Here is a 16,434-nt window from a genome sequence, read left to right on the forward strand (position 1 = left end):
CTGCATGTTTACCTGGTGTCGGCCATCGGACAGAAGGTAACGAGGCTAACGCTAACCGCTAACCCTGACCCCAACCCTACACACTCACCTGCATGTTTACCTGGTGTCGGCCATCGGACAGAAGGTAACGCTGCTAACGCTAACCGCTAACCCTGACCCCAACCCTACACACTCACCTGCATGTTTACCTGGTGTCGGCAATTGGACAGAAGGTAACGCTGCTAACGCTAACCGCTAACCCTGACCCCAACCCTACACACTCACCTGCATGTTTACCTGGTGTCGGCCATCGGACAGAAGGTGTGTAGCTGCTAACCGCTAACCCTAACCCCAACCCTACACACTCACCTGCATGTTTACCTGGTGTCGGCCATCGGACAGAAGGTCTGTAGCTGCTAACCGCTAACCGCTAACCCTGACCCCAACCCTATACACTCACCTGCATGTTTACCTGGTGTCGGCCATCGGACAGAAGGTAACGCTGCTAACCGCTAACCCTAACCCCAACCCTACACACTCACCTGCATGTTTACCTGGTGTCGGCCATCGGACAGAAGGTGTGTAGCTGCTAACCGCTAACCCTGACCCTACACACTCACCTGCATGTTTACCTGGTGTCGGCCATCGGCCAGAAGGTGTGTAGCTGCTAACCGCTAACCCTAACCCTGACCCCAACCCTACACACTCACCTGCATGTTTACCTGGTGTCGGCCATCGGACAGAAGGTAACGCTGCTAACGCTAACCGCTAACCCTGACCCCAACCCTACACACTCACCTGCATGTTTACCTGGTGTCGGCCATCGGACAGAAGGTAACGCTGCTAACGCTAACCGCTAACCCTGACCCCAACCCTACACACTCACCTGCATGTTTACCTGGTGTCGGCAATTGGACAGAAGGTAACGCTAACGCTAACCGCTAACCCTGACCCCAACCCTACACACTCACCTGCATGTTTACCTGGTGTCGGCCATCGGACAGAAGGTGTGTAGCTGCTAACCCTAACCCCAACCCTACACACTCACCTGCATGTTTACCTGGTGTCGGCCATCGGACAGAAGGTCTGTAGCTGCTAACCGCTAACCGCTAACCCTGACCCCAACCCTATACACTCACCTGCATGTTTACCTGGTGTCGGCCATCGGACAGAAGGTAACGCTGCTAACGCTAACCGCTAACCCTGACCCCAACCCTACACACTCACCTGCATGTTTACCTGGTGTCGGCCATCGGACAGAAGGTAACGCTGCTAACGCTAACCGCTAACCCTGACCCCAACCCTACACACTCACCTGCATGTTTACCTGGTGTCGGCCATCGGACAGAAGGTGTGTACGGGAATGTTTATCTGGTTTTACCTGGTTCCATCTGGTTCCATGTGGTTTTACCTGCGGTGCATCCGAAATGCCAGACTAAACAGTAAATACTAAAAAATTATAGTTAAGTTAGCCACACTTTTGAGTAAATATCAGTAGTAGCATTAATTCAGACGTACTACTCAGGGGGGGAGCTGTTACCATGATAACAACTCCCCCTCCCAACGGCAGGAAGTGCTGCTGTTACCATGGTAACAACTATTCCCCCCCTCCCAACAGCAGGAAGTGCATTCCTCCTACTTCTCCCCACTTCTCTGCCAACAACGGCTGAGTTAATTACCCCCCCTGATTAATTACCCCAGATCTTCCTGTGGGCCCTGAAGGAGGTTTTACCCGGTTTTATCTGGTTTTATCTGGTTTTACCTGGTTCCAGATCTTCCTGTGGGCCCTGAAGGACCAGGACTTGACGGGGATGGCGTTCATCGACACGCAGCTCTACATCCACCAGATGATCAGCATCAAGAACTTCATCCTGGCGGCCGACGTGATGAAGAGCATCTCGCTGCTACGCTACCAGGAGGAGAGCAAGACGCTATCGCTAGTTAGCAGGGTGAGCTATAGCTGCTACGCTACCAGGAGGAGAGCAAGACGCTATCGCTAGTTAGCAGGGTGAGCTATAGCTGCTACGCTACCAGGAGGAGAGCAAGACGCTATCGCTAGTTAGCAGGGTGAGCTATAGCTGCTACGCTACCAGAAGGAGAGCAAGACGCTATCGCTAGTTAGCAGGGTGAGCTATAGCTGCTACGCTACCAGGAGGAGAGCAAGATGCTATCGCTAGTTAGCAGGGTGAGCTATAGCTGCTACGCTACCAGGAGGAGAGCAAGATGCTATCGCTAGTTAGCAGGGTGAGCATCTCGCTGCTACGCTACCAGGAGGAGAGCAAGACGCTATCGCTAGTTAGCAGGGTAAATATTACCCATGATTCATAGTGTTCTGCTAGCCGGTTACATTCACCCTGCTCTCGTCTCCAGGAAGTATTTGTAGGTATTAGTACTTGTATTTACTGATACTCCTCTTTCGTCTCCAGGACGTATTTGTAGGTATTAGTACTTGTATTTACTGATACTCCTCTTTCGTCTCCAGGAAGTATTTGGAAGTATTTGTAGGTTTTTCCAGGTATTTCCAGGTATTTGTACTTGTATTTACTGATACCCCTCTCGTCCTCCAGGACGCGAAGCCGCTGGAGGTTTACAGCATTGAGTTCATGGTGGACAACAACCAGCTGGGCTTTCTGGGTAACTGATCAGCTGATCAAAAAATCAATCAATAATCACTAATCACTTCTATTATTAACTCTTTATTGTTTCCTCCTCAGTGTCGGATCGAGACAAGAACCTGTTTGTGTACATGTACTTACCTGAAGGTACGTCTGTCTGTCTGTCTGTCTGTCTGTCTGTCTGTCTGTCTGTCTGTTTGTGTACATGTACTTACCTGAAGGTACGTCTGTCTGTCTATTTTTAATCTTTACAATGGTAATATTTAATTGAAATAATTTCTATCTCTAATCCGTTTTAATAATTATTAAAAAATGTTTTTGTATTTAATTTTTAGAGACCTGCTCATTATTGTTTGGTTACGGTTGAGTCATATTCCAGTTTGATTATTGCTGAGTCTTTGGAGACTTAATTCATTAATTAATTCATCCATCCATCCATCTATTAATTCATCCATCCATCCATCTATTAATTCATCCATCCATCCATCTATTAATTCATCCATCCATCCATCTATTAATCCATCCATCCACCCGTCTGTCCGTCCGTCCATTACATGGAACTCAAAGTCTTTAATTTAACCCAATAATAATTCTGGTGTTTTAAATCCAGCGTATAAAACATTATTAGATTCTTAAAACACTAAATGTAGAACTCTGGAGTGAAAATAAACATATTTTACATTATTTGTCAAATATTATATTATCAGTTTTGGAAGAAAAAAAAAAGACCCACCTACAAATGTAATAAATTCCCAATAATGTAATAAGGTTTTACATTATTGGTAAAAATATTATTACAATATCAGTCAGTATATTTTATTACATTATTGGTGAAGTTATTCCATTATTGGTGAAGTTATTCCATTATTGGTGAAGTTATTCCATTATTGGTGAAGTTATTCCATTATTGGTGAAGTTATTCCATTATTGGTGAAGTTATTCCATTATTGGTGGAGTTATTCCATTATTGGTGAAGTTATTCCATTATTGGTGGAGTTATTACATTATTGGGTGTAGCAGACCTTGGATTTGAAGAAAGGTAGAGAGTCTCGACTGATGCGTAAGGTTTGTTTAGACAGAGTTCTTACGACACATACTATAAAACTATATAGAAAAAGGATACGAACAATTCATAAAACTAGTTTCCACAGCGCATATAAAAACTCATGAATGAAACAGTTCTTAATTTAATAATACAATGTTAAAAACATACACAACTATATCAAATTGTCAAAAGAAACAACCAGAAAACAAAAACCAACATCGTACCTCGCTGCCTCTCCAAGGAAAGCGAAACAAACAAACTCCTTTCCTCTCGCACAAACAGAGCAGACCCTGAAAAGGTGATTGTCTGACCTTTTCAATCATGTGGGCGGATTTCAGGTCAATTTACATACAAATCATATTAAATACAACATTTACACAAAATAAATTACAATTTTAAGACACATCCAAAGAATAATCAACTGAAATCATACTCATAATAAATCCAATGTTTATCATAAAGAAAAATGTATTAACTAAACAAATTGACTCAATATGGTCCTTTACATTGGGTTTTATTACATTTTCGATTGAGTTAAGTGAAAATTTTATTACACTTTCAGGCGTTATTACATTTTCAGGAAATTATTGCATTATAGGAAATTATTACATTATAGGAAATTATTACATTATAGGAAATTATTGCATTATAGGAAATTATTACATTATAGGAATTTATTGCATTATAGGAAATTATTGCATTATAGGAAATTATTACATTATAGGAAATTATTACACTATAGGAAATTACATTTTCAGGAAATTATAACATAGGAAATTATTGCATTATAGGAAATTATTACATTATAGGAAATTATTGCATTATAGGAAATTATTACATTATAGGAAATTATTGCATTATAGGAAATTATTGCATTATAGGAAATTATTACATTTTCAGGAAATTATTACATTATAGGAAATTATTGCATTATAGGAAATTGCATTATAGGAAATTATTGCATTATAGGAAATTATTACATTATAGGAAATTATTGCATTATAGGAAATTATTGCATTATAGGAAATTATTACATTATAGGAAATTATTACATTATAGGAAATTATTACATTTTCAGGAAATTATTACATTATAGGAAATTATTGCATTATAGGAAATTATTGCATTATAGGAAATTATTACATTTTCAGGAAATTATTACATTATAGGAAAGTATTGCATTATAGGAAATTATTGCATTATAGGAAATGATTTCATTATAGAAAATTATTGCATTATAGGAAATTATTACATTATAGGAAATTATTACATTATAGGAAATTATTGCATTATAGGAAATTATTGCATTATAGGAAATTATAGAAAATTATTGCATTATAGGACATTATTACATTATAGGAAATTATTGCATTATAGGAAATTATTGCATTGTAGGAAATTATTACATTATAGGAAATTATTGCATTATAGGAAATTATTGCATTATAGGAAATTATTACATTTTCAGGAAATTATTACATTATAGGAAATTGCATTATAGGAAATTGCATTATAGGAAATTATTGCATTATAGGAAATTATTACATCATAGGAAATTATTGCATTATAGGAAATTATTGCATTATAGGAAATGATTGCATTATAGGAAATTATAGAAAATTATTGCATTATAGGAAATTATTACATTATAGGAAATTATTGCATTATAGGAAATTATTGCTTTATAGGAAATTATTACATTATAGGAAATTATTGCATTATAGGAAATTATTGCATTATAGGAAATTATTACATTTTCAGGAAATTATTACATTATAGGAAATTGCATTATAGGAAATTATTGCATTATAGGAAATTATTACATTATAGGAAATTATTGTATTATAGGAAATTATTGCATTATAGGAAATTATTACATTATAGGAAATTATTACATTTTCAGGAAATTATTACATTATAGGAAATTATTGCATTATAGGAAATTATTGCATTATAGGAAATTATTACATTATAGGAAATTATTGCATTATAGGAAATTATTGCATTATAGGAAATTATTACATTATAGGAAATTATTGCATTATAGGAAATTATTGCATTATAGGAAATTATTACATTATAGGAAATTATTACATTTTCAGGAAATTATTACATTATAGGAAATTATTGCATTATAGGAAATTATTGCATTATAGGAAATTATTACATTATAGGAAATTATTGCATTATAGGGAATTATTGCATTATAGGAAATTATTGCATTATAGGAAATTATTGCATTTTCAGGAAATTATAACATTATAGGAAAGTATTGCATTATAGGAAATTATTGCATTTTCAGGAAATTATTACATTATAGGAAATTATTGCATTATAGGAAATTGCATTATAGGAAATTATTGCATTATAGGAAATTATTACATTATAGGAAATTATTGCATTATAGGAAATTATTACATTATAGGAAATTATTACATTATAGGAAATTATTACATTTTCAGGAAATTATTACATTATAGGAAATTATTGCATTATAGGAAATTATTGCATTATAGGAAATTATTGCATTATAGGAAAGTATTACATTATAGGAAAGTATTGCATTATAGGAAATTATTGCATTATAGGAAATTATTTCATTATAGAAAATTATTGCATTATAGGAAATTATTGCATTATAGGAAATTATTGCATTATAGGAAATTATTGCATTATAGGAAATTATAGAAAATTATTGCATTATAGGAAATTATTACATTATAGGAAATTATTGCATTATAGGAAATTATTGCATTATAGGAAATTATTACATTATAGGAAATTATTGCATTATAGGAAATTATTGCATTATAGGAAATTACTACATTATAGGAAATTATTACATTATAGGAAATTATTGCATTATAGGAAATTATTGCATTATAGGAAATTATTACATTTTCAGGAAATTATTACATTATAGGAAATTGCATTATAGGAAATTATTGCATTATAGGAAATTATTGCATTATAGGAAATTATTACATTATAGGAAATTATTGCATTATAGGAAATTATTACATTTTCAGGAAATTATTACATTATAGGAAATTATTGCATTATAGGAAATTATTGCATTATAGGAAATTATTACATTTTCAGGAAATTATTACATTATAGGAAATTATTGCATTATAGGAAATTATTACATTATAGGAAATTATTGCATTATAGGAAATTATTACATTTTCAGGAAATTATTACATTATAGGAAATTATTGCATTATAGGAAATTATTGCATTATAGGAAATTATTACATTATAGGAAATTATTACATTATAGGAAATTATTGCATTATAGGAAATTATTGCATTATAGGAAATTATTGCATTTTCAGGAAATTGCATTATAGGAAATTGCATTATAGGAAATTGCATTATAGGAAATTATTACATTATAGGGATCTACAGTCCAGGTCCAGGTCCAGGTCCAGGTCCAGGTCCTGGTCCTAACCTGTACCTGTATCTTGTGTCTCTACCAGCTAGTTTAACGGTGTTTTTGTCTCTACCAGCTAAGGAGAGTTTTGGCGGGATGCGTCTGCTCCGCCGCGCCGACTTCAACGCGGCCGCTAACATCAACGCCCTGTGGAGGATGCCCTGCCGGGGAGCCCTGGAGCAAGGCAGCAAGAAGAGCCTGACCTGGGACAACAAGCACATCACCTGGTTCGGTAGGTTACCATGACAACCAGCACATCACCTGGTTACCATGACAACCAGCACATCACCTGGTTCAGCTGAGGCCGTCGCCATGGGAACGTCCTCCTTAGTCTCAGGCTGGATTCACTCTGAAAACCTGTCGACACGTCTGATAACTGATGATATTGATCCTCTGTTTCCATAGCAACCCTGGCCTGATACCTGTGTTTCTCTGTTTCCATAGCAACCCTGGCCTGATACCTGTGTTTCTCTGTTTCCATAGCAACCCTGGCCTGATACCTGTGTTTCTCTGTTTCCATAGCAACCCTGGCCTGATACCTGTGTTTCTCTGTTTCCATAGCAACACGGGCCTGATACCTGTGTTTCTCTGTTTCCATAGCAACCCTGGTCTGATACCTGTGTTTGTGTTTCCATAGCAACACAGGCCTGATACCTGTGTTTCTCTGTTTCCATAGCAACGCTGGACGGCGGCGTGGGCCTCCTCCTGCCGATGCCGGAGAAAACGTACCGGCGGCTGCTGATGCTGCAGAACGCTCTGACCACCATGTTACCTCACCACGCCGGGCTCAACCCCAAGGCCTTCAGGTGGGTGACCCCTGACCCCTGACCGACCTCTACCCGACCCCTACCCGACCTCTACCTGACCTCTACCTGACCCCTGACCTCTACCTGACCCCTACCCGACCCCTACCCGACCTCTACCTGACCTCTACCTGACCCCTGACCTCTACCTGACCCCTACCCGACCCCTACCCGACCTCTACCTGACCTCTACCTGACCCCTGACCTCTACCTGACCTCTACCTGACCCCTGACCCCTACCCGACCTCTACCCGACCTCTACCTGACCCCTGACCTCTACCTGACCTCTACCTGACCCCCCCAGGCCTAGGGATGGGAATTGAGAACCGGTTCCCAGTGTTTAAATTCCTTGGAATCGTTTGCCTTTTTTTAGCAAACGATTCCCTTATGGATTCCAGTGGAAACAAATGACGTCACGTCATTCGTTCCCTGCAGGAAAACACGGCGACAAAGCGACAAAGGATGATGCAGAGCGACCCCCCCCTGACCTCTGACCTCTCTCCCCAGGATGATGCAGAGCGACCTCTGACCCCCCCCCCCCCCCTGACCTCTGACCTCTCTCTCTCCCCAGGATGATGCAGAGCGACCTCTGACCTCTGACCTCTCTCTCTCCCCAGGATGATGCAGAGCGACCTCTAACTGACCTCTGACCTCTCTCTCTCCCCAGGATGATGCAGAGCGACCTCTGACCTCCCCCCTGACCTCTGACCTCTCTCCCCCCCCAGGATGATGCAGAGCGACCTCTGACCTCTGACCTCTCTCCCCAGGATGATGCAGAGCGACCTCTGACCCCCCCTGACCTCTGACCTCTCTCTCTCCCCAGGATGATGCAGAGCGACCTCTGACCCCCCCTGACCTCTGACCTCTCTCTCTCCCCAGGATGATGCAGAGCGACCTCTGACCTCCCCCCTGACCTCTGACCTCTCTCCCCCCCCAGGATGATGCAGAGCGACCTCTGACCTCTGACCTCTCTCCCCAGGATGATGCAGAGCGACCTCTGACCCCCCCTGACCTCTGACCTCTCTCTCCCAGGATGATGCAGAGCGACCTCTGACCCCCCCTGACCTCTGACCTCTGACCTCTCTCCCCAGGATGATGCAGAGCGACCTCTGACCTCTGACCTCTCTCCCCCCCCAGGATGATGCAGAGCGACCTCTGACCTCTGACCTCTCTCCCCAGGATGATGCAGAGCGACCTCTGACCTCTGACCTCTCTCCCCAGGATGATGCAGAGCGACCTCTAACTGACCTCTGACCTCTCTCTCTCTCCCCAGGATGATGCAGAGCGACCTCTGACCTCTCTCTCCCCAGGATGATGCAGAGCGACCTCTGACCTCTCTCTCCCCAGGATGATGCAGAGCGACCTCTGACCCCCCCCTGACCTCTGACCTCTCTCCCCAGGATGATGCAGAGCGACCTCTGACCCCCCCCTGACCTCTGACCTCTCTCTCTCCCCAGGATGATGCAGAGCGACCTCTAACTGACCTCTGACCTCTCTCTCTCCCCAGGATGATGCAGAGCGACCTCTAACCCCCCCCTGACCTCTGACCTCTCTCCCCAGGATGATGCAGAGCGACCTCTAACCCCCCCTGACCTCTGACCTCTCTCTCCCAGGATGATGCAGAGCGACCTCTGACCCCCCCTGACCTCTGACCTCTGACCTCTCTCCCCAGGATGATGCAGAGCGACCTCTGACCTCTGACCTCTCTCCCCCCCCAGGATGATGCAGAGCGACCTCTGACCTCTGACCTCTCTCCCCAGGATGATGCAGAGCGACCTCTGACCTCTGACCTCTCTCCCCAGGATGATGCAGAGCGACCTCTAACTGACCTCTGACCTCTCTCTCTCTCCCCAGGATGATGCAGAGCGACCTCTGACCTCTCTCTCCCCAGGATGATGCAGAGCGACCTCTGACCCCCCCCTGACCTCTGACCTCTCTCCCCAGGATGATGCAGAGCGACCTCTGACCCCCCCCTGACCTCTGACCTCTCTCCCCAGGATGATGCAGAGCGACCTCTGACCCCCCCTGACCTCTGACCTCTCTCTCTCCCCAGGATGATGCAGAGCGACCTCTGACCTCTGACCTCTCTCTCCCCAGGATGATGCAGAGCGACCTCTAACCCCCCCCTGACCTCTGACCTCTCTCCCCAGGATGATGCAGAGCGACCTCTGACCCCCCCTGACCTCTGACCTCTCTCTCTCCCCAGGATGATGCAGAGCGACCTCTAACTGACCTCTGACCTCTCTCTCTCCCCAGGATGATGCAGAGCGACCTCTAACCCCCCCTGACCTCTGACCTCTCTCTCCCCAGGATGATGCAGAGCGACCTCTAACCCCCCCCTGACCTCTGACCTCTCTCTCCCCCCAGGATGATGCAGAGCGACCTCTGACCTCTGACCTCTCTCTCTCCCAGGATGATGCAGAGCGACCGGCGCAGCCTCCAGAACGCCGTGAGGAACATCCTGGACGGAGAGCTGCTCAACAAGTACCTGTACCTGAGCATGATGGAGCGCAGCGAGCTGGCCAAGAAGATCGGAACCACGCAGGACATCGTGAGTCTGGACCTGACCTCTGACCCCCCGACCTCTGACCCCTGACCCCCCCAGAACCCCGACCTCTGACCCCCAGAACCCCGACCTCTGACCCCCAGAACCCCCGACCTCTGACCCCCAGAACCCCGACCTCTGAACCCCCGACCTCTGACCCCCAGAACCCCGACCTCTGAACCCCCGACCTCTGACCCCCAGAACCCCCGACCTCTGACCCCCTAACCTCCCCCCACCCCAGGGTGCAGCTCTGCTGGGCCTTGATCAGTGTCGGGACTAACGCACTATTTAGTAACGCGTTACAGTTACAGCCTGTAACGCGTTACCGTAACGCGCTATTTAGTAACGCGTTATTTAAAAGAAAGAGCCACATTTGGAAGTAGGGATGGGAATTGATAAGATTATTTTGATTCCGATTCCATTTTCAATTCTGCTTAACGATTCGATTCTTTATCGATTCTCTTATTGATTCTCATTTGGAAGAAAGGAGAAGAAACTATTTTAGTATCAACTTTGTTTTAATAAAACAAAGTTGATACTAAAATAGTTTCTTTGTTTCTCTGATCTTTTTTTGTTCAAATATATAAAACTTTTATATCTTTGAACAAAATAATATAAGTGAGGTCTTAAGACGCCCCCAGCCTTGGGCTCCTCGATGGTGCCAGGGGGTCCCCACACAATTATTTGTAATATACAGTAAAATATGTATTTAATATAAAATAAATATTCTTCTGTAGAAATTAACTAAAAACAACAAATTATTTTGTAGCAATTCCACAAGAATGTCCAGTAACATGTTCAACACCACAAACTTAGTCACTGCTGGAGACATTCATCTATTCTGGCCTGATTCTCTTCCCTGCCTTGTTGGAAGGAGAATCTAGCGGTAGATGCTCTTTAACTTCTCCATAGATGAGCTGATGCTGCAGATGTGTTAGGAGCTCCGCTGTTTCCCGGAGCGCCTGGCACGTCCTCGTGGTCGAGAGCGCAGCTCTTCTTTTTTTTTTTTTTTTAAGATTTTTTTTGGGCTCTAGTGGCCCTTTATTGAAGTTACAGACTGGAAAGGGGTAGAGAGAGAGAATGAGGATGACACGCAGCAAAGGTGCACAGGCCGGGATACGAACCCGCGACCGCTGCAGGAGGACTGTAACCTCAGTATATGAGCCGCTGCTTAACCCACTGCGCCACCGAGCGGCCCGAGCATGCAGCTCTTCTAAAGCATGATTTATGGTTCCGCGTTAAATCGACGCAGAGCCTACGGCGTTGGGTTACACGGCGACGCGCTCTGTACGGTGCGTGTTGCCGCGTACCCTACGCCGTAGGCTCTGCGTTGGTGTAACGTGGAACCATAAATCAGCCTTACCACACGCCGGCTGACTCCGCGCTCCCAGCGCATCAGTCGGCCGAGTCCTAACAGTTTCCCCCCTCTGTTAAAATGTCCACATTGCAAGAATTGTCGCCCTGTTGTCCTTTTTGGTAAAATGTAACCAAACTTTGGAGCGTTTATGCCGCTTTGTCCCCGTGTTTTCCTGCTGGGCGCGAATGCGCACGTTGCACAACGTGCTTGGTGACGTCATTCACTCCCACTGGAATCAATGAGGGAATCGTTTGTGAAAAAGGCAAACGATTCCAAGGAATTGAAACACTGGGAACCGGTTCTCAACAAGACCCGGTTCTCCATTCCCATCCCTACTTGGAAACCTTCCTTCTTTCTTGGGAGATTTTCCACTTATTCAGTAACGCGTTACTGTAACGCGTTACTGTAACGTGTTACTGTAACACGTTACTAGTCTAAATGTATTTCAAATGTATTTCAACTTTATTCTCGACATTTTGACTTTTTTCTCTGAATTGTACTAGTTACCACCAGTTACTAGTTAGTATGTTTCAGTAACTAACACGACACTGGCCTTGAATCTCCTTCTTCTTCTTCTCTTTCTTCTCCTCCAGATCCTGGACGACCTGCTGGAGGTCGACAGAGTCACGGCTCATTTCTGACCACAGTTCTGGTCCCGACCCGGTTCTGGACCTGGATCTGGTCCCGACCCGGGAGACCCGGGAGACCCCAGACCGGACCGTAGAAACCCGTTTCCTCGCTAGGAGGAAGGAATTTTTTCTTATTGATTTTGTAATAAAACTTCAAACACTCAGTTCTGGTTCTGGTTCTGGTCCTGATTCTGATTCTGATTCTGATTCTGATTCTGATTCTGGTCCTGGTCCTGGTTCTGGTTCTGGTTCTGATTCTGGTTCTGATTCTGGTTCCTGGTTCTGGTTCTGGTTCTGGTTCTGGTTCTGGTTCTGATTCTGGTTCCTGGTTCTGGTTCTGGTTCTGATTCTGATTCTGGTTCTGATTCTGGTTCCTGGTTCTGGTTCTGTTTCTGGTTCTGGTCCTGGTTCTGGTTTATGTTTATCAAGGATCCCCATTAGCCGCCAGGCTCGTCTTCCTGGGTCCGGTTTAACAAGTACAATATAAACAACAATACACAATAACATAATAATACAATTCCAGTTACAAACACACAGATCCAACTGCAATTAAAACTAGAAGAAAAAGAAGAAAAAGAAAAGAATAAATCACAGTTCCCAGAAAAAAAATGACCTAACATGTTTTTTGAATGATTTCTTGTTTGGAATGCTGCTAATATTTAAAGGGAACATGGGAAGTTTAATTCCTCTTTAATTCACAATTAGAATTAAATCCGATTTAAAATGAGTAAAAATGACCATTTAATCACCTAATTCTGAATGAAAATGTCCATTCTGAATTAAACTTTATTCTGATTTTAAATCCCAATAGAATAATTCTGCGATCATGTTTACAGTACATTCATTCAAAAAAAGAAAAAAATTGATAATAAAAAAAAAATGAATATTAGAATTAATAAGAAAGAAAATAAAGGGTTCTTCCGGGAAGATGCTGAGTGAGCAGACGTGTAGTCAACTACCCCCCAGGTCGGACATAAAAAACCCACCGTAAGGTTTAAACTCGACGACTGAAATAATATATTATGGGTGGGAGAGGCAACCGAAGGACAGGAAAACCTAACCAGAAACAAGACGAGTTGAGAAACTACCCGAAAAAATACCTGAGACCTCTGAAAACGAGGACAGCGAACACGAGGACGACGCAGCAGAGGAAATGGAGGTTCAAGACCATAATGAGACATTACGAATCGGGCTGGCTACAATTAGTTAGGATATAAAAGACCTCAAACAAGAGATACAACACGAACTTTCAACACCATCCAGCCGGCACTTCTGGGAGACAAGCTGGAGAATGCAGGGGTTGACAGTCACCTTACATCCTGGATTCTGGATTACCTCACCAACCGTCCACAGTATGTGAGGACACGGGACCACACGTCGGACAGGGTCGTCTGCAGTGTGGGGGCCCCGCAGGGAACGGTCCTGGCGCCGTTCCTCTTCACTCTCTACACTGCTGACTTCTCCTACAACTCACCAACCTGTCACCTCCAAAAGTTCTCTGACGACTCTGCTATCGTCGGCCTCATCACTGATGAAGATGATAGCGAGTACAGAGAACTGTCCCAGGACTTTGTGGACTGGTGCCTGCAGAACCACCTCCAGATCAACGCGGGGAAAACCAAAGAACTGGTGGTGGATTTCCTGCAGAACCACCTCCAGATCAACGTGGGGAAAACCAAAGAACTGGTGGTGGATTTCTGCAGAACCACCTCCAGATCAACGCGGGGAAAACCAAAGAACTGGTGGTGGATTTCTGCAGAATCACCTCCAGATCAACGCGGGGAAAACCAAAGAACTGGTGGTGGATTTCCTGCAGAATCACCTCCAGATCAACGCGGGGAAAACCAAAGAACTGGTGGTGGATTTCTGCAGAACCACCTCCAGATCAACGCGGGGAAAACCAAAGAACTGGTGGTGGATTTCCGCAGGTGTAATAAATCCCCCTCGACACCGGTGAACATCCAGGGAAAGGACATTGAGATGGAACATCTTATAAGTACCTGGGTGTTAACCTCAACAATAAACTGGACTGGACTACTAATTCCTCTGCACTCCACAGAAAAGGTCAGAGCAGACTCTATCTGCTCAGGAGACTGAGGGCCTTTGGTGTGCAGGAGAAGCTCCTGAAAACATTTTATAACACTGTGGTGGCATCAGCCATTTTTTACGGAGTGGTCTGCTGGGGCAGCAACATCACAGCTGCAGACAGAAGGAGGCTGGACAAAACAATCAAAAGGGCCGGCTCTGTCGTGGGTTGCTCTCTGGACACAGTACAGGTGGTGGGAGAGAGGAGGATGATGGCTAAGCTGTCATCCATGATGGAGAAGGACTCCCACCCCATGAAGGACCATCAGAGCGCTGGAGAGCTCCTTCAGCGACAGACTCCTTCACCCTAGGTGTGTGAAGGAGCGCTACAGACGGTCCTTCCTCCCTGCAGCTGTGAGACTACACAACCAGCACTGCTCACAGTAGACCACAAACAATACAAACAATCCTGACAATAAAAACCATTCTGCAACGGGCATAAATAACATCTGTAAATATCCATCTGTTTTTCTTTTTGTATACTAGAATTTTTTTTATTTATTACTATTTTTATTCTCCTTCTTATTCTTCTTCTTATTATTATTGTATATACTGTTTATAGTGTTATAGTGTTTATTATTATTATTATTGTTGTGTGATATTGTGTGATATTGATGCCTCTTGTTTTGCACTATCCCCTTTGCTGCTGTAACCTGGAAATTTCCCCTCTGGGGGACTATTAAAGGATTTCTTATCTTAACTGGGCACGCTAAAAGACGAGTTGAAAAAAGAAATGAAAGAAGAAATCACCGCTCTTAAACAAGAAATTGAGCGCAAGCTAACAGATAATAAAAACGAGCTCCAAACGCAGAAGGCCACTAGCTGGAGCGCAGGAGCGCATAGCAGAGCTGGAAGAGTGGAAAATAGACGCGGGAGACATGATGAAGGAAATGCTGGAGCAGACTCACCGGATGCAAGAAAAGGTGACAGACCTCGAAGGGATATCAAGAAGGAATAATATCCGTATTTTCGGCATCCCAGAGGAGACAGAGGAGAACTCCACTAACAAGTACGTGGACCAGCTGCTAAAAACTGAGCTGCTGCTACCTGAAGGAACGGAGCTCCACATCCAGAGAGTGCACCGCGCTGTCGCACAGAAACCGAACCCGAACGCGCCACCCAGGTCCATTATAGTCAACTTTCTCAAGTTTGAGACAAAAGAAATGATCCTGCAGGCGGCATGGAAGAAAAAGATACAAGTAGGAAACAAGCAGGTCTTTTTCGACCACGATTATCCGGCTGAAGTCATCCAGAAAAGGAGGTCATACTGTACATGCAGTGTCGGCGCCATGGGGGGGCACCAGGGGGCAGTGCCCGCTTACTTCAGTCACTGTGCCCCCTCACTTTTCTTCTTTGGCGGTAAACACATTTCCCGAAAGCGAACTATTATGAAGGAGAGATTGCGAACGAAAAAGAGATTGCGAAAGGGATTTATGGTTCCGCGTTACACTAACGCAGAACCTACAGCGTAGGTTATGTAACCTACTGCGTCGCTGTTACGGGACGACGCGCGCCATACAGCGTGGAGTGAGCGGCGTGTGGTGTTAAATGCAGCAAACATGTCAGGGGCCTCATTTAAAATGGAGTGCGTAGGATTCATACTAAAAGTGCACGTACGCTCAAAAGCCGAAAATGCCGTGCGCAAAAAAAAATCCGGATCAATAAAACCATGTGCACGCAGACTTCCACGCAGTCCAGCTGGAAGGTTGCGTAGCTGAATCCGCCCCTTTACACGCCCAGAAATGCATATGGATGAGCCTGCTGAGCATGCGCAGTGGCTTTCTGCAGCCTGTTTGGCGCAGATCCATGGTTTGGCGTCAGAATGAATGAGAAGTAGCAGCCACCGTGACACTGACTTTCACGGAGACCTAGATGCTGTAGATGATGTGGAGGACAGGAAAACCACATTATTTGGTGGTCACAGTAAAAGTTAGAATAAG

At 43.9% G+C, this 16,434-nt stretch overlaps 1 protein-coding gene across 1 annotated transcript in view; it reads left to right on the forward strand.

Annotated features, from left to right (window-relative positions):
- The window catches only part of LOC133460979 (cleavage and polyadenylation specificity factor subunit 1-like), a 72,684-nt gene extending 60,221 nt beyond the window's left edge, over nt 1-12,463 (forward strand). The window contains exons 33-39 of the mRNA XM_061741691.1: nt 1,752-1,928; nt 2,547-2,613; nt 2,694-2,741; nt 7,152-7,307; nt 7,752-7,881; nt 10,291-10,429; nt 12,374-12,463. Coding sequence (XP_061597675.1) covers nt 1,752-1,928; nt 2,547-2,613; nt 2,694-2,741; nt 7,152-7,307; nt 7,752-7,881; nt 10,291-10,429; nt 12,374-12,421 — 765 coding nt within the window. The 3' untranslated portion in view covers nt 12,422-12,463. The remainder of the gene's footprint in view (nt 1-1,751; nt 1,929-2,546; nt 2,614-2,693; nt 2,742-7,151; nt 7,308-7,751; nt 7,882-10,290; nt 10,430-12,373) is intronic.
- The last annotated feature ends 3,971 nt before the right edge of the window (nt 12,464-16,434 follow it).

This window comes from Cololabis saira, chromosome 15 (genome assembly GCF_033807715.1).
Source record: "Cololabis saira isolate AMF1-May2022 chromosome 15, fColSai1.1, whole genome shotgun sequence".
Lineage (NCBI taxonomy): Eukaryota > Metazoa > Chordata > Actinopteri > Beloniformes > Belonidae > Cololabis > Cololabis saira.